The sequence below is a fragment of the Leptonychotes weddellii genome, chromosome 13 (assembly GCF_054177405.1).
Source record: "Leptonychotes weddellii isolate Sample4059 chromosome 13, ASM5417740v2, whole genome shotgun sequence".
NCBI classification, from domain to species: domain Eukaryota; kingdom Metazoa; phylum Chordata; class Mammalia; order Carnivora; family Phocidae; genus Leptonychotes; species Leptonychotes weddellii.
In genome coordinates, this window is record NC_138381.1 from 77,246,156 (window position 1) to 77,264,157 (window position 18,002).

Below are 18,002 nucleotides of genomic sequence, written 5' to 3' on the forward strand. Positions count from 1 at the left end.
CACCACCACCGTCACCACCATCACCATGCTCCCCCTCCAAGGCAGTCCAGGCCTCTTTGCAGAAGGACCCAGACATTTCTGGGACAGCTCAGTTCCTGCCCTCACCTTCTGCCTCCTCCGCCATCTCCTCCTCATTCCCGCTTGCACCCGATGCTTCCATCTCCTCGTCCTCCACCACAGGCGGGAAGGCAGCCTCCTCACTGGCGGCAGCTGGGGCTTTCTTCTTCTTCCTCCGTGCATTCCTCTCCTTCTCCTAGGGCACAGGGACAGTGGCGGTCACAGCCTGGGCCGTCAGCCCGGGGACTCCCTGTGCCTGAGGCCTCACCACAGGTGTAATGGACAGCGACACCAGCCGAGTGGCCATGAGGCGACCTTCCCCCCTCACGCCCCACTGTAGCGGCCAAGCATGCCAGTGGTTATTTTTACCGAGGGTTTTATTCTTCCATCAAGTCCCAGATACACATACGGCGCAGCCTGGCCTATCAGCTGCCCTGACATCCTTCTGGAACAGGTGAGGAAGGGCTGTCTCTGCCTAAAGGCCCCCGTGATTGCTCCAGCCTCTCTGCCTATCCCAGCCAGAGCAGTGACCATACACCCCAGAGGACACCCTCCCAGGCAGAGTCACTACGTGTGGAGCAAGGGAATGAGTGAAGCTCCCTTGCATGTCCCCTGTGCCCCTCACTGAGCCCCGGGAGACAGGGCTGGTTTGGGAAACTCATCGTCTCACTTCCCCAGTCTTTCCAGGGCACCTCCTGCGTGCCAGGACTGCCTCGGGGCTGAGGACACACAATGAATGAGGCAGACAAGGTCCCTGCCCACAGAGGTCTTCCAGTCAGGGACACCAGCAAATAACACGTCACTTAAGAAGAAGAGACTCAAAGATGGGGGAATGAGCAAGCTGGAATCAGACAGGGTGGGGGCTAGATGGATGGGGAAGGCTTCTTGAAGGAGGTGACATCTGAGCCGAGTAGGGGCATTGAGAGACAACTGGCCAGGCAAAGCCCTGGAGGACGGTGGTCCAGGTAGAGGGAACTGCAAGCAGAGACCCCCGAGGTGGGGCCCAGCTCAGTGTGTGCAAGGAACAGAAAGAAGGCTCTCACTGCAGAGCCTTGCATGTCCCTCCACACGGCACCCTGGTCCCTGGAAGCCCGGCTGCTTTACTCACAGAGCCAGATGCCTATCCCCCAGGTCGGTAACAAGCTTCTCGCTCCTGGCTGGCAGCTTCTGGGTGGGGTGCCCCTAGGGGCCAGGCAGAGGTTCAGAGCACATGTGCGGGCTGACTTACTGACCGAAGGGGCAGCCTTGGGGACTTAAACACATAGTTGGTAGTTGGGGTACACACGGTGGCAGAGTGCTAGGGTCTCATGGTGACCAGGGACTCCCAGAGGCAGTGGACTGGTTCCTAAGAGGGGACGACCCACCCCGATGTAGCTGGAGTGACAGGAGGGTCCCAGCCTGAGCCCTTTGGGGTCTCTGAGGAAGGAAGCAGAACCTTCAACAATCTCAGACATGCCAACGGTCTCAATGAAGCCCCTCACACAGGGCTGAACATTATTCCCCCAGAATCCCTGTCCACCCAAACCTCAGAATGTGACCTTATTTGGAAATAAGCTCTTTGTAGATGAAATTAGTTAAGATGAGGTCATACTAGATTAGGGTGGACCCTGAGTCCAGTACGACTGGTGTCCTTATAAGAAGAGGGGAATTTGGACACAGAGGCACACAGGGGAGCAATGTGTCTATAAGCCAAAGAACGTCCAGCATGACCGACCACCCTCAGAAGCTAGAGGAGCAAGGCAGGCTTCTCCCCGGAACCTCCGGAGGGAGCAGGGTCCTATAGACACCTCAGTTTCAGACTTTTGTCTCCAGCATACATTTCTATTATTTTAAGTCACCTAGTTTGTGGTACTTTGTTACAGAAAACAGGAAACTAATGTATCTCCCCTCCACCAATCCCCCAGCCCCCTGGAAGAAAGCCACCCTACCCAAAACGCGGTACAGCCCACGCTCGGGGCAAATGCCCTGCCTGTCCCAGGTACCAGCAGGGTCTGCCCGCCCCAGGCCCTCACCATGGCTGGGCTGGGAACAGATCTCAGGGGGGTCCCCAAGCCCCAGCCCCAGCCTGGGAGTGGGATCACTTCCTGTCCTGCCTCCTTCCTGAGCAAATGGGGGTCCTCTGAGCATAGCCGCTCAGAACATGGGGAGGAAAAGGAAAACGTCCGTTTGCCCGTTAGTCACGGTTTCCGTCACCAACAGGCCAGGGCCATAGCCCCACCCTGCCGAATGTCCCCTGGCCACTGTGGGAACGCCCAGCTCCGCCATCCACCCGCCTCCAGGGGCTGGCCCGGCCCTGCCCCAAACCCCGAGCTTCTCCCAGAGGCCCAGCTGGAGCCCACGGAGGCGCGAGAAAGTTGTGTGGCATGTGGGTTCTGTGGGTGCGGCTGAGGGTTCCCCCTTCTTCCCCAATCTATTTTTAGCAGACAGGGACTCACTCCTGTGCTCAGGCTGGGTGAGGCAGTCGACTGGCTGCCCAGGGCAGGGGGGTGTTGGGTGGCAGTGGCGGGGGAGGGTTGGGTGGGGACTCCGCAACACTGGGAGCCTGGCAGGGAACAGGGGCTTCTGGGGGCCTGGCCAGGATGTGCATCTTCATGGGGACTCGAGTCCGGTCTGAAGGCTGCCAGACCCAGCAGCCCAGGACACCACAGGCCAAGCGGGGCAAGTATGACGTCAACACTTGAATACCAACACAAGGTCTGAGAGGCTGGGACTCACGGAGCGTCTGAGGAATTACCCCAAATCCCTGCACACATGGCCCCATACCTCAGAATCAGGAGGCGTGTGTGGAACAGGAGATGCTGGTGAAACTGGTATCATTACGGCAGCTGTTTACAAAGTACCTACTACGTGCCCGGCGTTTTCCTGGATTGAGTCAATGGCTACACGCCACTGCTCTGCAAGCCAGAGTACGCTGCTCCCTGCTTCAGACCTTCCAGGGCCTCCCTGAAACCCTTGATATAAAACCCCAAGTCCTCCCCACTCCATACAGCCCTGCACGATCTACATCTGGATCCCCCCACCTCTCCGAAATGTTTGTCCACCTCTGCCCTCCTCGGTCATCCTGCTACAAACACACTGGCCTCCTTGTGCAAACATGCTGACAGCGCCCCAGCCACAGGGCCTTTGCACTGGTCGTTCCTCCGCCTGGACATCCTTTTAGACACTAGTGCGACTCACTTCCTCACCTCATTCAGGGCTTTGCTCAGACAGACATCACCTCCTCAGAGATGTCTTCCCTATTACCCTGTCAAAATCAGCTGATCCTTGCCCCCCTCCATCAATCACTCTCAACTATATCCCTCACCTTATCACCTGCAGACCACAATCAGGAATTATTTGTACGCTAATCTGTCTCTCAAACTAGAATCAGCCCCTTAGGAGCCCGCATCCTCGTTCTCTGCTATGCTCCCAGCCTACCTGAAACAGCGCCTGGCGCCTACAGAACAGATGCTCTGTAACTATTTCTTCACATGAATGAACTTGATAGACACAGACACTGGCTCAGAGAGGCAAAGACACTTTCCAGAGATCACACAGCTCACGAGTTAAGTAGCCCAGATCTGAATGCAGGTGAGGTTTAAGCACTTGGTTGCCCAGACCATGTCCCTCTGCCGGCCTATGCAGCCTCGGATGGAGGAGACAACAGAGGAAAACAAGGCAAGGCAGGGCCTGGGCTGAGACAGAGACGGAGAAACACGGAAGCTGAGCCCCAGGGCTTGGATTCACAGATGGGAGAAAAGGGTAACCTTCGGCCATAAGGAGGGGGAGGGAAAACCTCCGAGAAGTCACTAATGCCAAATGTTACATAACTCTGGGACATGCTCGCCTGCCCACCCGATCTTGCTTCCTGCTGACGTCGCCCCATGGCCACGCTCAGGCCAGGCCTGGTGTAAAGCGGGAGGGGACACCCACTGACCCTCTGCTTCCCCGGCTCCTTCCTGCACTGGACAAGGGTGACATGTCTTTCTGAGCTCCAGATGGGGCCTGGCCAATGGCCAGAGGTGGCTGCCCCTGCTTCAGAATTCATAAGGACCTAGCTTCCTCCTGGGGACTGGAGAGGGCCAGGGAGCGGTGAGAGGCAGAGGTCATGGAGTTCAGCAGCATCTTGTGAGGCCTGCCTGCATAGTCCAGTGACGGGGAACTCACCCCTGCAGCTTGGGTGGCCCCTGTCAGGATGGATGGACCCAGGCTGAGCCCAGCTTCCCGTGATGGGTCCCTCTATCTGCTCACTGTGCTTCCTCCGTTGCTCCTTCAAGGTCAGCCGGGAACAAGAACCAGCCCCACACTCCCAAATTGCCTTTTCTCACCAATAAGTGGTCAGCAAGGTCCACCCGTCTGTAGGCCTCAGAACACGGCTTGCTGGCCCCATCTTCTGGTCCAATGCACTTGGTCCACGGCTCACCCAACAAGACCAGGCTCTGCTGAGTCCTGTGTGAGCCTTGTCTAGTGGAGGACAGGTCCACGAAGGGACGCTCCTACAGACCTGGGTTCAAACCCCCTCCGTGGTTTCCCGGCCTCATCACCCACCAGTGCTCAGGGTCAGGCAACAAGGAGGGCAGCCTCCTCCATCAGCTTCAGCTACGCTCCTCTCAGACCAGCACAACCCATCTAGAGCCCAGCCCTGGCAGACGGCTTCCCGCCGTCCACTACAGGAATGCCCACAGCTCCTCCACCCCGCAGGGAAAGCCCACACACACTGCTGGCCTGGCACACAGCGGGCGCTCAAGAAAGGCTTGCTCAGTGCACAGCGAGGATAACACCCAGCACCCACTGAGCGCTGGCCCTGGGCTCGGCGCCGCCCCTTACAAAGGACTCCTCCACTCCTCACCACAACCCTGATGGTGGGTCCTAGTCTTCCCTTCACTTTACAGAGGACACCAAGGCCCAGAGTGGGGAGGCCGTGTGCCCGCGGGCACCGTTCGGCTGCTGGCTCTCTAGCTCAGAGCCCTGCTCTCCACCAGCCCGGACTGCCTTTCAGATGAAAGACACTGACTTACTGACTCCATCCATCAGTCCATCAACCAACCACTCAGCCAGTCTAGAGCAGCCCCACTCCACATACAACACGCACCCAGGGAGATGCGTGACCCCAGCCACCGGGCGTCGGCGGTAGCTCTCGGCTGTGGGGCGCTCACATCGTGCCCGGCCGTTCCAAGCCCTTACATGCATCCACTAGGATGAGTGTCATAACAGCCCTCCAAGGGGGACCCTGGCATTGCCCCCACTGCATAGCTGGGAAAACTGAGCCCAGAGAGGACAAGCCGCTTGCCCACGGTCACACAGCTAGTAAGCGGCGAGATCTGGATCAGAATCCGGGTCTCTCGGCCCGAGTCCCTACAACGGCTACTCCCGCACACACCATCTGAGAGAGCGCCTCCCACACCCCTGAGAAGAAAAGGGGGTCAGTGGCTTTAAAGTAAAACACTACCACCACCAGAGATAGCAGTCAGGGCGCTCCCTCTGGCAGGCGCTCGGTTCCTCCCGGGCGGCCACTCACTGAGTCCTCACCGGAGTTCTCGGGCTAAGGGCCGTTATTCCCCCACTTTACAGATGAGGGAACGGAGGCCCGGTGGGCCGAAATTGCCACCCAAGGTCTCACAGGTGCCACGTCATCAAGCTGGGACTTGACCTCACTTTCGCCCCGAGTCCATGCTGCACCATCCACCTTGCTGGGGTCTCTGGTCCTCCAACCCACGCTCTCGAGTTCGGGGTCCCTGGTGGCACAGCAGGACCGTGCCATGAGGGAATCTGGGAGGGGAGGCCTGTAACCCAACAACCTGAGCTATGGCCGGGTTTGTGTGATGCTGGCTGGGGGAGGAGGAGGGGGGAGGGAGCAGGAAGACCTCCTCAGCAGCCCCCCCCGACCCCCCCCCCCGAGTTAATCCCTAGCTGGTATACACAGAGGCTGCCTCCCTGCAAGCCCCTCCCAGCCACTGCTGCTCAGGGCTCAGCAATCCTCCTGCTCTAAGGGATTTCAACAGGCGTTAAAGACAGATGCTCTGTGCCCTCAGGCCTCCCTGAGTCTTCCTCCCTGCGGAAACCAGAGTCCTAGAAAATCTAGGAAAAAAAGGAGAGCTCCTGGGGTACCAGGGAGCACTGCCAGAAGCTCAAGGAGCACCAAGGACCATCTGAACAGCAGGGAGGGAAGGAGAAGGTGGTCTGGCCTCACCACATGTGACCGGGAATGGGGGACAGACAAGAGCTCAGCTGCAGACTGAGGGTCGGCCTCAGCCCTGCCGACAGGGGCACGACCCAGCATCAGCCGTGGAGGAAGCAGTTCTCTCCGCAGCTGGCCTCGAAAAGCCAGAAGCTGCTTACACACTCAATTCAGGAAGATCCCACCCAGGGCGGCCGGGGAGGTTGCCCGTAAAATCTGCACAGCGCTCAAGCACCATTCAAGTGGGGTGATTCTACCCCCGGCCTGCCTGCCACGCTGCGTGACCTCGGCAGTCTGGGCACCCCGGTGGGCTGCGTGGGGGGAGCCATTCAGCACTGCCCCTCAGGACAGGCTGCACGTACTTTATACCCGATCGGGGGGGAGGGGCGGGGGGGCCGGTGGCCAAGAGGGTCCTGGGGAGGACAGTTATGTGCCCCTTTCTTATACCTTCATATCTACAAGGAAATATGCAGCCTGGTGATCCAGAGCATGGGTCCCCGGGTCACACAGGTGTGGGTCAAACCCCCAGTCCGTTGTTTATGAGCCTGGCTGAGCCTCAGTTTCCCCGATCTGTAATGGTGACAGTGCATGGCATGTCACAAGCGTGTCCAAAAGGGCAGGAATCAGGGAGGGAGAGAGAGAGAGAGGTAGGGAAAGAAAGAGGGGGGGGAGAGGAGGAAGGGAAGAGGCTGCCCCTAAATGGTCCTCCCTTCACAGTATCAGCCGTGGAGGAAGCGGTCCTCTCCGTAGAGACCATTTACACGCTCGGCGAGGCGAGCTCCCTGACCTGTCCTTCCCTCCCCGAGGCAGCCCTAAGACTGTGAGGTGAAACAGGGTCGGGGAGACACTCACTTGGGGTTCATCTGCCCCGGGGCCGTCGTTCCAGTGAGGACAGCCACAGTCCTCGGTGAGGCAGTGCCCGACCCGCCATGCCCCTTCTCCACACGCCCAGAAGTGTCGGACCCAGGAGAGCAAAGGAGCTGAGGTGGGGCACCGGGAGGGCGAGACTGGCACACGGGGCCGTCCCAGTGCCCGGGGCGGGGATTTACGACACAGATCCACTCCTGCAGGCAGCCCTCGGGTACCACTAAGCACGAGCACACTGGTGGACACCTGCCCCTGGGCACAGCCCCCACTCGAGGCCCTGGCAGGCGGGATGCGGGTTGGGGGTGGTGCTCACCATCTTCAGCTTGTGCTGCTGCAGGATTTCATCCAGGTTCTGCCTCTTCTTGTAGTTGAAGTAGAAGTTTTTACACTGAGACACGGTCTTGGAGCCCACCATCCGAGCGATGGCCGACCAGTTCCGGCCGTGTTCCAGAAGACCTGTGGAGGGAAGGGCAGCAGGTGAGGGGCGGCAGGGGGCCTGTGCCCATGGCCTGAAGCCCCAGGCCGAAAGTGCTCTGAATCCAGGCACGAGGCTCCCTGCTCCGAAAGCAGACACAGTGGGCTGGGGGGCGCCGGAGAGCTGGGGATGGGGGCCTGGCCACCACCCCTCCCCGCCCAGGCTACATGGGCAAGGCCCGGGCTCCAAGACCCGAGGGGGGCAGGAAGCTGCTCGCCCTGGGTACGCCCCCGCCAAGGCCACCGTCGAGGATCCTGGGGGCGTGGGGCCCAGACCCGCCCAGGCTTCCACCTCTCTCGCCTCCCCTGGCTGCGGCGGCCTGGCACAGACGGCCCCTCACAGCTGCAGATGAGGCCTCAGGCCTCGGGAGACAGGGCTGCTTTCCGGCCACACCGGGCCAGGGCCAGAGAAAAGGAAGGGACGTGTGAGCAGGGCAGGGAGGCTGGGGTCTGGGTGAGTGTGAGCTGGAGCCAGGAGCCTCTTCCCGCAGGTTAACTGGGGTACCTCTGGAGCCCGAGGCCATCATGGGCTTGGGGCCCACAGGCTGATTCAGGGGCTGGCAGTAGACTTGCCCCCCCGATACAGCCCCCTCCCCCATCTCTGTGAGCTTCTCACAGCTTCACCGACTCCTGATAGGGGGAGAAATCCCCAGGAATTGGCAGACTCCACCCCAAACCCACCTAGGTTGGAGGAAGTTCTCTCCAGCCCCACAAACTCAGGCCAGAGCTGTACCCCCCGCCACTCCACACCCCATTCTAGTTTCAACACCGTAAACAGCAGGCTCAGCAAAAACGCAGCGCCCTGCACGTAGGCGCCGCACTTGGGAAGCCCGGCCCCAGGTCTCAGCCCATCTGCCCCCGGAGCTCCCGGCACACACGGGCACGCCACACACAGCAGCATCTCTATGTACTCGGCATGCCCTGCGCGGCCAGGTCAGCCTGAGCGGGTAGGGCTGGCCCCTTCCCGGGGGCTGCCGGAGGGACAGACGGCAGGCTCCAGACCCCCAAGGGCCACGGGGCAGGACTGGGCCCCCCAAGGGCAGCCGGCATGAAGCCTGAGTCACACTGCTGGGAACACGGCAGCCTCTGAGCCCCGGAGCTAGACTTGTAACGGCTAACGAAAGATTGCCCATAACGAAGTTTGAGGCCAGTTTCCTTGAATCAAATCAAGCTGCAAGCAGGGAGGCTATGACGGGGATTTTGCAGGGGTGCAGGACCCCGAGGGGCCAACAGTCTGTGTTGGCATTTTCTGTCATTCATTTGTTCATCCATCCATCCATCCATCCATCCATTCTAACATGTGCCCACGGCTCGCTATGTACCAGGTTCCCATGAAAATAAAACTGCAACAAGAACAACATCAACAAACCGCCACATCACATGGCTGAGGGACCTGGAGTTTGCAGAGCCCTTCAAAGACGTGGTTCTGTCTCGTGCTTGCTGCCGAGGTCGTGACTGTTCCCCCACCCCAGGTGGGGAAAACAGGCTCAAGGGGCCACAGCCACTCCTGAGCTTATGGGGCTAGACCAAGGGCAGAGTGGGAGCGGGGACCCAGGTTTTCGGCTCTCCTGGCTCTGGACCCCGTGGGGTGGAGGTGGTACCAGCCCCACAGACCACCTGCTCCCCTGTGGAGGCTGAGGGCCACGTGGCTCCACAGCGGGCTCCTCAGGGTTCCTCAAGGACAGGCGCAGAGGAGAGGGCTGGGGCACGGGATCAAGTGTCACCCGGCCCCCTGACCTTTCCCTCCGCCTGCGCCAACGGCAGCTGCCACTTCCACAGAACCTGGCGGAGGACGACGGGACGCGAGTTTATTTATATTTCCCCAGCCGGGGCCAAGAGAGCCCAGGCAAACACGTCGGGCCGGAACCCTGGGCGGGAGAGGGCGGGTCTCCCATCTGGGCCTGCTGGGGGGGGGGGGGGCGGTGGCGGGTAGCAACAGTGAGGGCCCAGGGGGTGGCCGGACCCCAGAGAGGTTGACATTTCCAAATTCAACACATAAATAAGGAGGTGGTTTGGAGGCTGGCTGGGGCTTTAGGTCCTAATTAACTCCACTTGGGGCAGCGGCAACAGCAGGAGTTCATGAGGGTGACGGGGTCACCCAGCCCTTCCCAAAAGCGAGCGGGGGCTCAAGAAGGAGCCCTGGACAGGGTTGTCCAGAAGCCCTGCCTGGAAAGTGCTGTGTGGTATCAGCCACCCACTCTGTTCTCTGGGCCCCGGTTTCCTAACGGCTACGTGAGAGGCTGGGTGAGTGTCCTCATGTCGCTGGCCAGGGCCCCCTTCTGGTTCCTGTTCCCCAGGTTGAGAGCGCCGGGCACAGGGACAAGCACTTTAGACCTCACCGAGCCTAGCAGACTACCTAAACTAGACCCAGCTGAAAGCCCCCCAGTGCCCATCCAGCTAGAGAGAGCACCTCTGAGCATGCACCAACCAAGACCCCCCGGGCCTGCCCCAAGCAGGTCCTGCCCTCCCTCCCCAAGAGCCCCAGACTGACAGCCAGAAAGGTGGGGGGAAGGGGCCCCAGGGGAAAGGGTGGGGATGAGGTCCCATGGGTGCAGAACTCCCGAGTCCCCTGCCTGCTGGCCACAGTCAGGTCCCTGTCACCAGTACCCAAAGCAACCCCAAGCCCCTCCTGGGGCCTCACTCACATCCTCTCATCTGCGTCTCCCCCTCGGCCAAGTTTTCCGGAAACATACGGCTTGGAGGATGCTCCAGGGAGTGGAGCTGGGAGCAGCGGGCTGGGAGGCAGGAGGCTGGGCGGCCGCGGTGCGGGCTCCGCGAGGCTTGTGGCTGGAGCAGGCTTGTGGCTGGCGTCTGCTCCGGCTCAGCTCTGCCTCACATCCTTCTGTCCAACGGCGGCGGCGGCGGCGGGAGGGAGGGAGGGAGGGAGGGGAGGGGAGGGGAGGGGAGGGGAGGGAGGGCAGGCAGGCGGGCGGAGGCTGGCTCGGAGAAGGGCGGGGAAGCAGCTCCGCACCGCCCGCCCCGGTGGCCCAGGGCTCCTACCACCCGCTCCCCCCGCGCTGCTAGTCCTGACACCGTCCCCCCCGCAGCTGCGGGCGTGCGAGGTGCCCTTCGCCGATGGGGGCGGGCGGCGGGAACTTGTCAGTTGTGTGCTCGTGCCCCGTGCCAGGCGTCACCAGGGTGCACCGTGTCCGAGGCTCCTCCGGGCACAAGTGCACCCTGAACAGACGCTCAGCAAGGGGTGCTGGCCGGGAGCCCCCAGTCCCCGGACGCCCCTGCTGGGCGGACTCCAAAGAGCCAAGCCTGACGGGGCAGCAGTGCCCCGAGCAGCCTCGCTGCGTGCCTGGGCTGGATCTTCCTGCTGCCTGACCCAGCGAGACGCGTCGTCAGGGCTGAATGTGACCTCCAGACGGAGGCTCTCGGGAGCGGGCGGGCGGGGGAGCGTGGCAGAAGCCCAGGTTCAGAAGGGGCGGGCCAACTTGGCACTGGCTTCCCCCTCCCTCTCTCCCCATCCGTGGCGGTGGCGGCGTCAGCAGCAGCGGTAAGAACAGATGAGGGTTCAGAAAAACAGAGCTTCTCCACCCCAGCAGACGGGGAGCAAACAGCTTCTTCCACTGTCATTCCCCGCGGTGCCAGTTCCACCTGCGGTCTGCCCCCCACCCGGCGTGATGCTGCCAGGCCCTCCGTGGGACACTCTGGAGGTCTGGGACCACAGGAAAGGGGCCGTGCACTCCTTCCAGCACCCACTGGTCTATGGATGGGCGGGCCTGGCTTCACATTCCAGAAGGAAGCTCAGGATTTGAGGAGCCTCTTCCGAGTGCAAATGAGACCTCCAACCATTGAGGGCCGGGGGAAGGGTTTGGAGTCCCGAGGGTCTCGGGACGACAGCTGCGTCTTTCCTCCCTCTCCGAGATACCCCTGAAAACCAGAGCAGCCTGCACCCGTAGAAACACCTGCCAGAGATGTCATAGGCAGCTCCTGGGAGTTTGAAAGTTAACGGGGTTGAACTTTGGAGCCAGATCCAGGTCATGACCGATTTCTCCAACTCCAGGGTCGCTGACCTGCTTGTCCCTTTAGCCCTCAGCCTTTATGTCCTGCCCACGGAAACCCAAGGAACAACAGGCATCCCGGACGTACCTGTGCACCCACCCCTCATCCTGGGATCCCAACCATGTCAGGGGTCTAGGACGTTCTGCCTGCGTCCCTCAATCCCACCCTGCAGGGAGGTCCAAGTGAGCTTTTAGAATGCCCATCTCCCATTGACGACCCGTGCCTCTCCGAGTAAAATCCAAAGGCTTCAGTGTGGCGCGTGAAGCCCTGCAGAACCAGCCCCACCCACCTGGCCAGCCCGCTCCCTACTTCTCCCCTTGCTCACCCACTCCAGCCACTGGGACCTTTTATGCCCAGCCCCTGAGTGTGACCCAGGACTACCTGTTTCCTCCACCTGCATGGCTTTTTCACAAATCTGCCTCTGTCCTCCTTCAGCTCAAGTGAGACCTCCTCAGAGTCCTTGACCAGCTTCTCTAAAGCCATCCCCCGTAGCCACCCTGCCATCCTTGCCCTCAGAAGTTAGCCCCTTTGCTCCACTGCTCACTGACTGTCATGTCTCTGCACCCGTAACTGCCGGGCACACAGAAGGCACCTGGCAAATGAACAAAGTTCCGGACTCCCCGTGTGTCTGGGTCTGGGGGCCCCCCGGGTCTCCCATGGCACCTGTGCCTCCTCCCTGCGGCTCCCAGGAAGGAGCTCCTGAGAGGGGGGCTGAATATCCCAGCAGGGTGCCCTGGACCCTCACCAGATGAGGCCGGTGGCAGTGCCCACCTCTCACACCCAGGGACTTGTCCACAAGCGTCCCACTCCTGTGCCCAGATGGCAGTGTCTCCCAATGTCCCCTGTGGTCTGGATTCCCCGACCCCACTTCTAATTTCTAAGGAAAGAGTTTCGTTCTGAAGAATCAGGAGGCAGGAACTAGGAAGTGAAATTGACCAAGACAGGAAGTCAAGCCAGGAGGTCTGAGTCACATACTCGGAGCCCCGAAGCAGACAAAGGAGCAGTGGGTGGCCGCAGGGGTGGCAGTGGGAAGGGCGCCTCAACAGCGTGGCCTGGGGGGCTCAGCCTGGCCGCTGACTGCTCTGGCCACCGTCAGAGGAAGCTTCCCGTGCACCGTGCGGGGGCCTGTGACAAACTGCTCTTGCGGGAGCAGTGACTCAGCCCCCACAGAGGCCTCTGTCCCTGTCCTGTCCCTGGCCCGGCTCCCTCTCGAGGTCCCTGCCACAGGCAGCTGCCCCCCCAGAGTCTATGAACCCGCACAAACAGCCACCCCCCGGCCCACCATCGGTGAGTTCACGTAATAAACCGGGCAGTGAGGGCCCTGGAAGCACCAGGGGGGCACACCACCATCCTTCTGCGCCCCGGGGAACACACAGCCGCTCCCTCTGCAAACCAGCACCCCCTTCCAGGAAACGCAGGGGCTCCCCGACCCCGGCCAACCCCTTCCAACCCTGAGGTGTCCTGTTCCCTCCATGAAAAGCACAGGCCGCCTGCAAGAGGGGCACATCCTCACCCCTCCCGCCCGCTGCCATTTTCCAAAAGAAACTCCAGTTTGTGAAACAAAATTTTCTGCCCAAAACACTGTCGAAGGAGAGGGGGACAAATCCAGCAGGCTTAGTCCTGAGTCACGGCACTTCCTTCTTTCAGAAACCCCAAGCCCCGGGTGGGCTGGACACGGACTCAGCCATTCAGCTGGCAACCCTGTTGGGCACCGACTCTGTGTCAGAGCTTCCAAAACTCTGGCCAGTCCTGACATCCCGTCAGGATCCTGGCTAGACAACTTTGTGCCTGAACTTTGACTTACCTTTTTCTTTCCATTTATGCTTTTGAAAATAAGCCCTAGTTTCAGCAGCGAGAGCCACAAATCATCCACAGGATGTCAAATAGCCACCTCTCCCCCCAACACACGCTCCAGAAGACACTCAAGATGAAAAGAAGTCACCTGTGTGTGACCTAACGTCCCTTGCCCACCACGCAGGGACAAGGCCACGTGACACGCTCAGCGCCAGGTCCTCCCACAGAGCAGAGCGCGCTCCCGGGGCGGAGCGGCTCCGGTACCCGCTGTGCACATGCTGCCTCATCACTCAGCCCTCCGGACCTCGGCTCTCTCGTCTGCAAAGCGCAAGTGCGTGTGTCCCCGTGCGTGCACACGTGTACGTCCACACACGTGGAACACTCGCTGGTACGGTGACGCGTGCAAAGTGCTCAAACCGGGGAGCACCTGCCACGTGAAAACGCGCATCAGCACTGCTGTGTGAGCTGCCAGGCGCTGTCCCCGAGGAGTCAGCAGCTTGAACGCGGACGAGCGCATTTTTCTCCTGGGAACGAAGTGAGCTGGTGCGTGCCTCACTGTAGGAGCAACCCAGGGGCCCGAGCCCGCCCCGGAGTCTGGTCGCCCCCTCCACCCCGAGGTCGTGCAGAAACCCGACTTGCTCCTCCTTCCGAACCATCACACGCCAGGAGCATCCGGGTTGGGAGGCAACATGCCCAAGATGTGACTCCCCCATCGCAGCCCAAGAGCGGCAGCGGCTCCCCACCCGCGTTGGCCCTGGGGAGCCGCACTGTCCCTTCGAACGGCCCTGATGCCGCCGCCGCCCCCCTACGTCAGCCTCCCTCAGGCACCCACTGAGGGCTGGCCCTGTCCCCTTCTGGGCCCTCACTGACCCCTGCACCGGAGGTGGCCCGGAGCACTAACCACTGCACCGCGTGCCCGGTCCCGGCAGAGCCCACAGGCTGCTCCTCGTCTGCGGTCCCTGCAGCATGGGCGGCAGGAGGCTTTGGCGACCGGCACGTACGTGGGGAGGGCCTGCTTCTCCAAGCTCCGTGGCTGGGGGCTCACACCTCCCCTCCCTGAACCTTAGCCTCTTCATCCGTAAAAACTAATTAAACCAGCCAGTGTTCACAACAAGCACTTCGGAGGTGCAAAGCCATTAGTGGTTTCTAAGTGGTGGGGGTTGGGGGTGAGGGGGGCGAGTGCTGCAAGCCCAGGGTTACTGAGAGAGAGTTCTGGGGTTGGCCTCAGCTCCACCCTGCCCAGGAGGCTTGCCCGGGGCCACCTCCACTCTGGGCGGCTCACCTTGCCTCTCTGCCCTCACCAGGCGGGCCACCTGAGGCCAGGGAGGGGCTGGCAGCATGGAGCTAGGCCGGCGCCTGTTCCTGGCCCAGAATGGTGTGAGCAGGGGCTTCCCCACCCCCTCCACAGCTGGCACCCTGCCCACCAGAGACGAGATGCTGGGGACCAAGAGGAGCTGCCAGCAGAGCCCCGGGCCTCCTGCACAGCTGGGTCAAGACTCTGAGCCAGGCCAGGCTGACCTTTCCCAGGGGAACCAGAGCCTCACATCCCAGCCCAGCGCCTGGCCTGCCCCTCCTGCCCAGCATGGCGCGGAGCCTGAGGGCGGGCAGCCAGCTCCCCGGAGCTGCCGGGTTCCTGGGGAGGCTGCTTCTTGCACATGCTCAGTCCCTCCTTGGTGTGCGCCCCGGGGCAGGCAGCCCTGACTCCATGCACCCGAGAAGAGAAAGTGCCCACCTGCCCACCCAGAACCCTGCAGCTTTGTGTTCCCTGCCCCACCCCCTCCCCATGCTCTGAGAATAACAGCCAAACTCCATCCCACAGCTGGTAAGGCCAGGATCCCAACAGCCTCTCCATCCCTTGCCTCTCTCCCCCTCACTCTGTGTTTCAACATCTTCTTACTTGACCACACTGCCCTGCCATAAGGCCTTTGCACATGCTGTTCCTGCTGCTGGGATGCTCTTCCCTCCCTCATTATTTGATTTTTAAAAAATATTTTTATTTATTTATTTATTTATTTACTTAGCAAAAGAGCTTGCGAGCAAGCGCACACACACGAGCAGGAGGAGGGGCAGAGGGAGAGGGAGAGAGAGAGAGAGAATCTTAAGCAGACTCTGTGCTGAGTGCAGAGCCCAACGTGGGACTCGATCCCACGACCCTGAGATCAGGACCTGAGCTGAAATCAAGAGTCGGACACTTAACCGAATGAGCCCCCCAGGCGCCCGGTGCCCCTCCTTATCTGATTAATAGTAGCCAAGCCATGGACTAACTCATTCAAACCTCACAGCAGCCCCACTCCCACTCTGTAACCAGAGTATCTGGGTTCAAACCCCAGCTCCACCAATTAAGAGCTGTGTGACCCGGGACAGCTCACGTAACCTCTCTGAGCTCTGGTTTCCAAATCTGAATAGAGGAACTAAGAACAGCACCTGCCTCGCACCCAGGAATACTGAGAAGTACCATGCAGTGTTACTTACTATTGTTTGTGCTCTGGGTGCCAGCCCAAGGGCTCCTACCTCGGGGAAACCCTCTCTGGCCTTGTGGAACCTCCTCCAAGTGTCGTTTTACACCTGCGTAGCAGGTCACTCACCTCCAGCCCACTTCCCCAACATGTGCACAAGCAGCCAGGGCTTGAACTCAGCACGAAGGGCTCCAGAGTCGCTGTATTGAACTGTGGGCCTACCACTTCTGAGCGCCTACTGTATACTAAGAACTGTACATTTATGGCTCATGCCCCCTTACGATGCCCCCGGGAGATGGCGTCTCAGCCACATGCTAGAGTAGGAGCGAAATGAGGCCAAGACAGGGACGGGGCAGGCCAGGGTCACACGGCTGAGGGACGAGTGAGAGTTACAAATGGTGACGGGGCCCTCAATATGCCTGATACATTGCTGCCCTAAGCTCTTCTGGGTTTTGTTTCGTTTTTCACAGAACCGTGTTCCCTCCAAATTTCATGTCCACCTGCCACCTCTAAAGGTGACCTTATTGGGAAAAAGACTCTTTACAGACATGAGATCACCCTGGATGAGGGTGGGTCCTTATAAGAAGAGGGAAATCTGGACAAAGACACACAGAGGGAAGACAGCCACGTGAAGACGGAGGCAGGGATGGGAGCCATGTGCCCACAAGCCAAGGAACGCCAGGGACCGAGGCAGCCACCAGAGGCTGGACAAGCAAGACAGGTTTCCTCCCTAGAGTCAGAGGGAACGTGGTTCTGCCCACACCCTGACTTCGGACCTCTGGCTTCCAGAGCTGGGAGAGAGCGCCTGCTGTTTTTTCTAAGGCCCCCTCTGTTTGTGCCTTGTTAGGGAAACTCACACAGTGGGCGATATTCTAATTCCCACCAGACCGATGAGGAAACAGAGGCACAAAGAGGTTGACAGACTTGCCTGAGGTCACAGAGCTTTTAAAAGGCCTGGTTTCTCTCTGGGGATGGCTGGGGGTGTCCTCTGCAGCTCAACCTTCCAGGCCAGGCTGCTGGAAGTCTTCTGGGATGCTCCAGGTAGGCTCAGCACCCCCAAGACCCTGGGGACAGCTGGCTGCTTGCTTCCCTGGGCTGCCCATGGGAGGGACCAGGCCGCTTCATCTCTGGGTACCCCTGCCCTGCACAGGGTGCAGCACTGGGTCAATGGGGAGGCTGGGTAGCAAGATGAGCGCATGCCATCTGCCTGAAGCATAGCTGCTTGAGTGCCTTCCTGGGTTGCTGAGGGCTGGACAGGGGGCTCCACGACATTCCCAGCCTCCCCACCCCTGCCCATGCTGGAGAGCAGTCGCTGGGGCTGCTAGCACCTGCCTGCCCGCCCCGCCCCCTCCCGCCGCCTGGAACACACAGCCATTAACAGCCACCCTGAGCAGTAATTGTCCAGATTGCTGTAATTCACGGCAGACGAGCACGCTGGCGCTCATCGCATTATTACAAATGTCACTGAGCAGGGCCTTGGCGTGCACAGTCCCCAGGGAGTTCTCGCACTGCCGTCTCTGTGGGCAGGACCCAGGATGAGCTCACTGCCGCTGTGAGGACCCAACCTTGAGACAGTGGGGCACACTCCCGTCTCGGCTGGTGAGTCATCCCGGCCGACCTCCCATTCCCCAGATCTGCCCTTCCCAGAGGGAGAGAGGACAGCCGCCAACTTGGCCAACTCCCGGTTCCCAGGCAACAGGGAGGGAGCCAGGGATGGAGCCGCCGTGACAACAGAAGACACTCTGGGGGGGGGGGGCAGTGAGGGGCATGGGAGCACCGGTTGGCCGTCCTGGGACATGTGCATGGAGCCCCTCACCGCCCCAGTGGGTGGGGTGGGGTGGGGGGTGCCGGGCGGTATCGCTGCCAACAGCTGAGATGCAGGGGTCTCATGTGTGGTTAAAAAAACGTGCAATCCTCCACAAATGTTCCCGGCGGCCCTGTTCACGATAGCCCCAAGGTGGAAACAAGCCCCATGACCGTGGGCCAACGGACGAATGAATGCATCAGCAGGACGGGGGCGTGGGGGGGGGGGTCCCTCCACGCCGTGCAACAGAGCTCGGCCATAAAAAGGAACAAAGCCCACACGCTACAACGTGGAGGAACTTCGAAAACGTGAGGCCGAGGGAGAGAAGCCAGACACAGAAGAGCACGTACTGCAGGATTCCATTCATGTAAATGGCAAATCCACA

At 60.6% G+C, this 18,002-nt stretch overlaps 1 protein-coding gene across 1 annotated transcript in view; it reads right to left on the reverse strand.

The window, feature by feature from the left end:
* NCOR2 (nuclear receptor corepressor 2) overlaps positions 1-18,002 on the reverse strand; it is a 164,559-nt gene that overhangs the window by 41,537 nt on the left and 105,020 nt on the right. Inside the window, exons 18-19 of the mRNA XM_081800960.1 lie at positions 7,395-7,537; positions 106-253 (exon numbers count right to left, since the gene is read on the reverse strand). Coding sequence (XP_081657086.1) covers positions 106-253; positions 7,395-7,537 — 291 coding nt within the window. The remainder of the gene's footprint in view (positions 1-105; positions 254-7,394; positions 7,538-18,002) is intronic.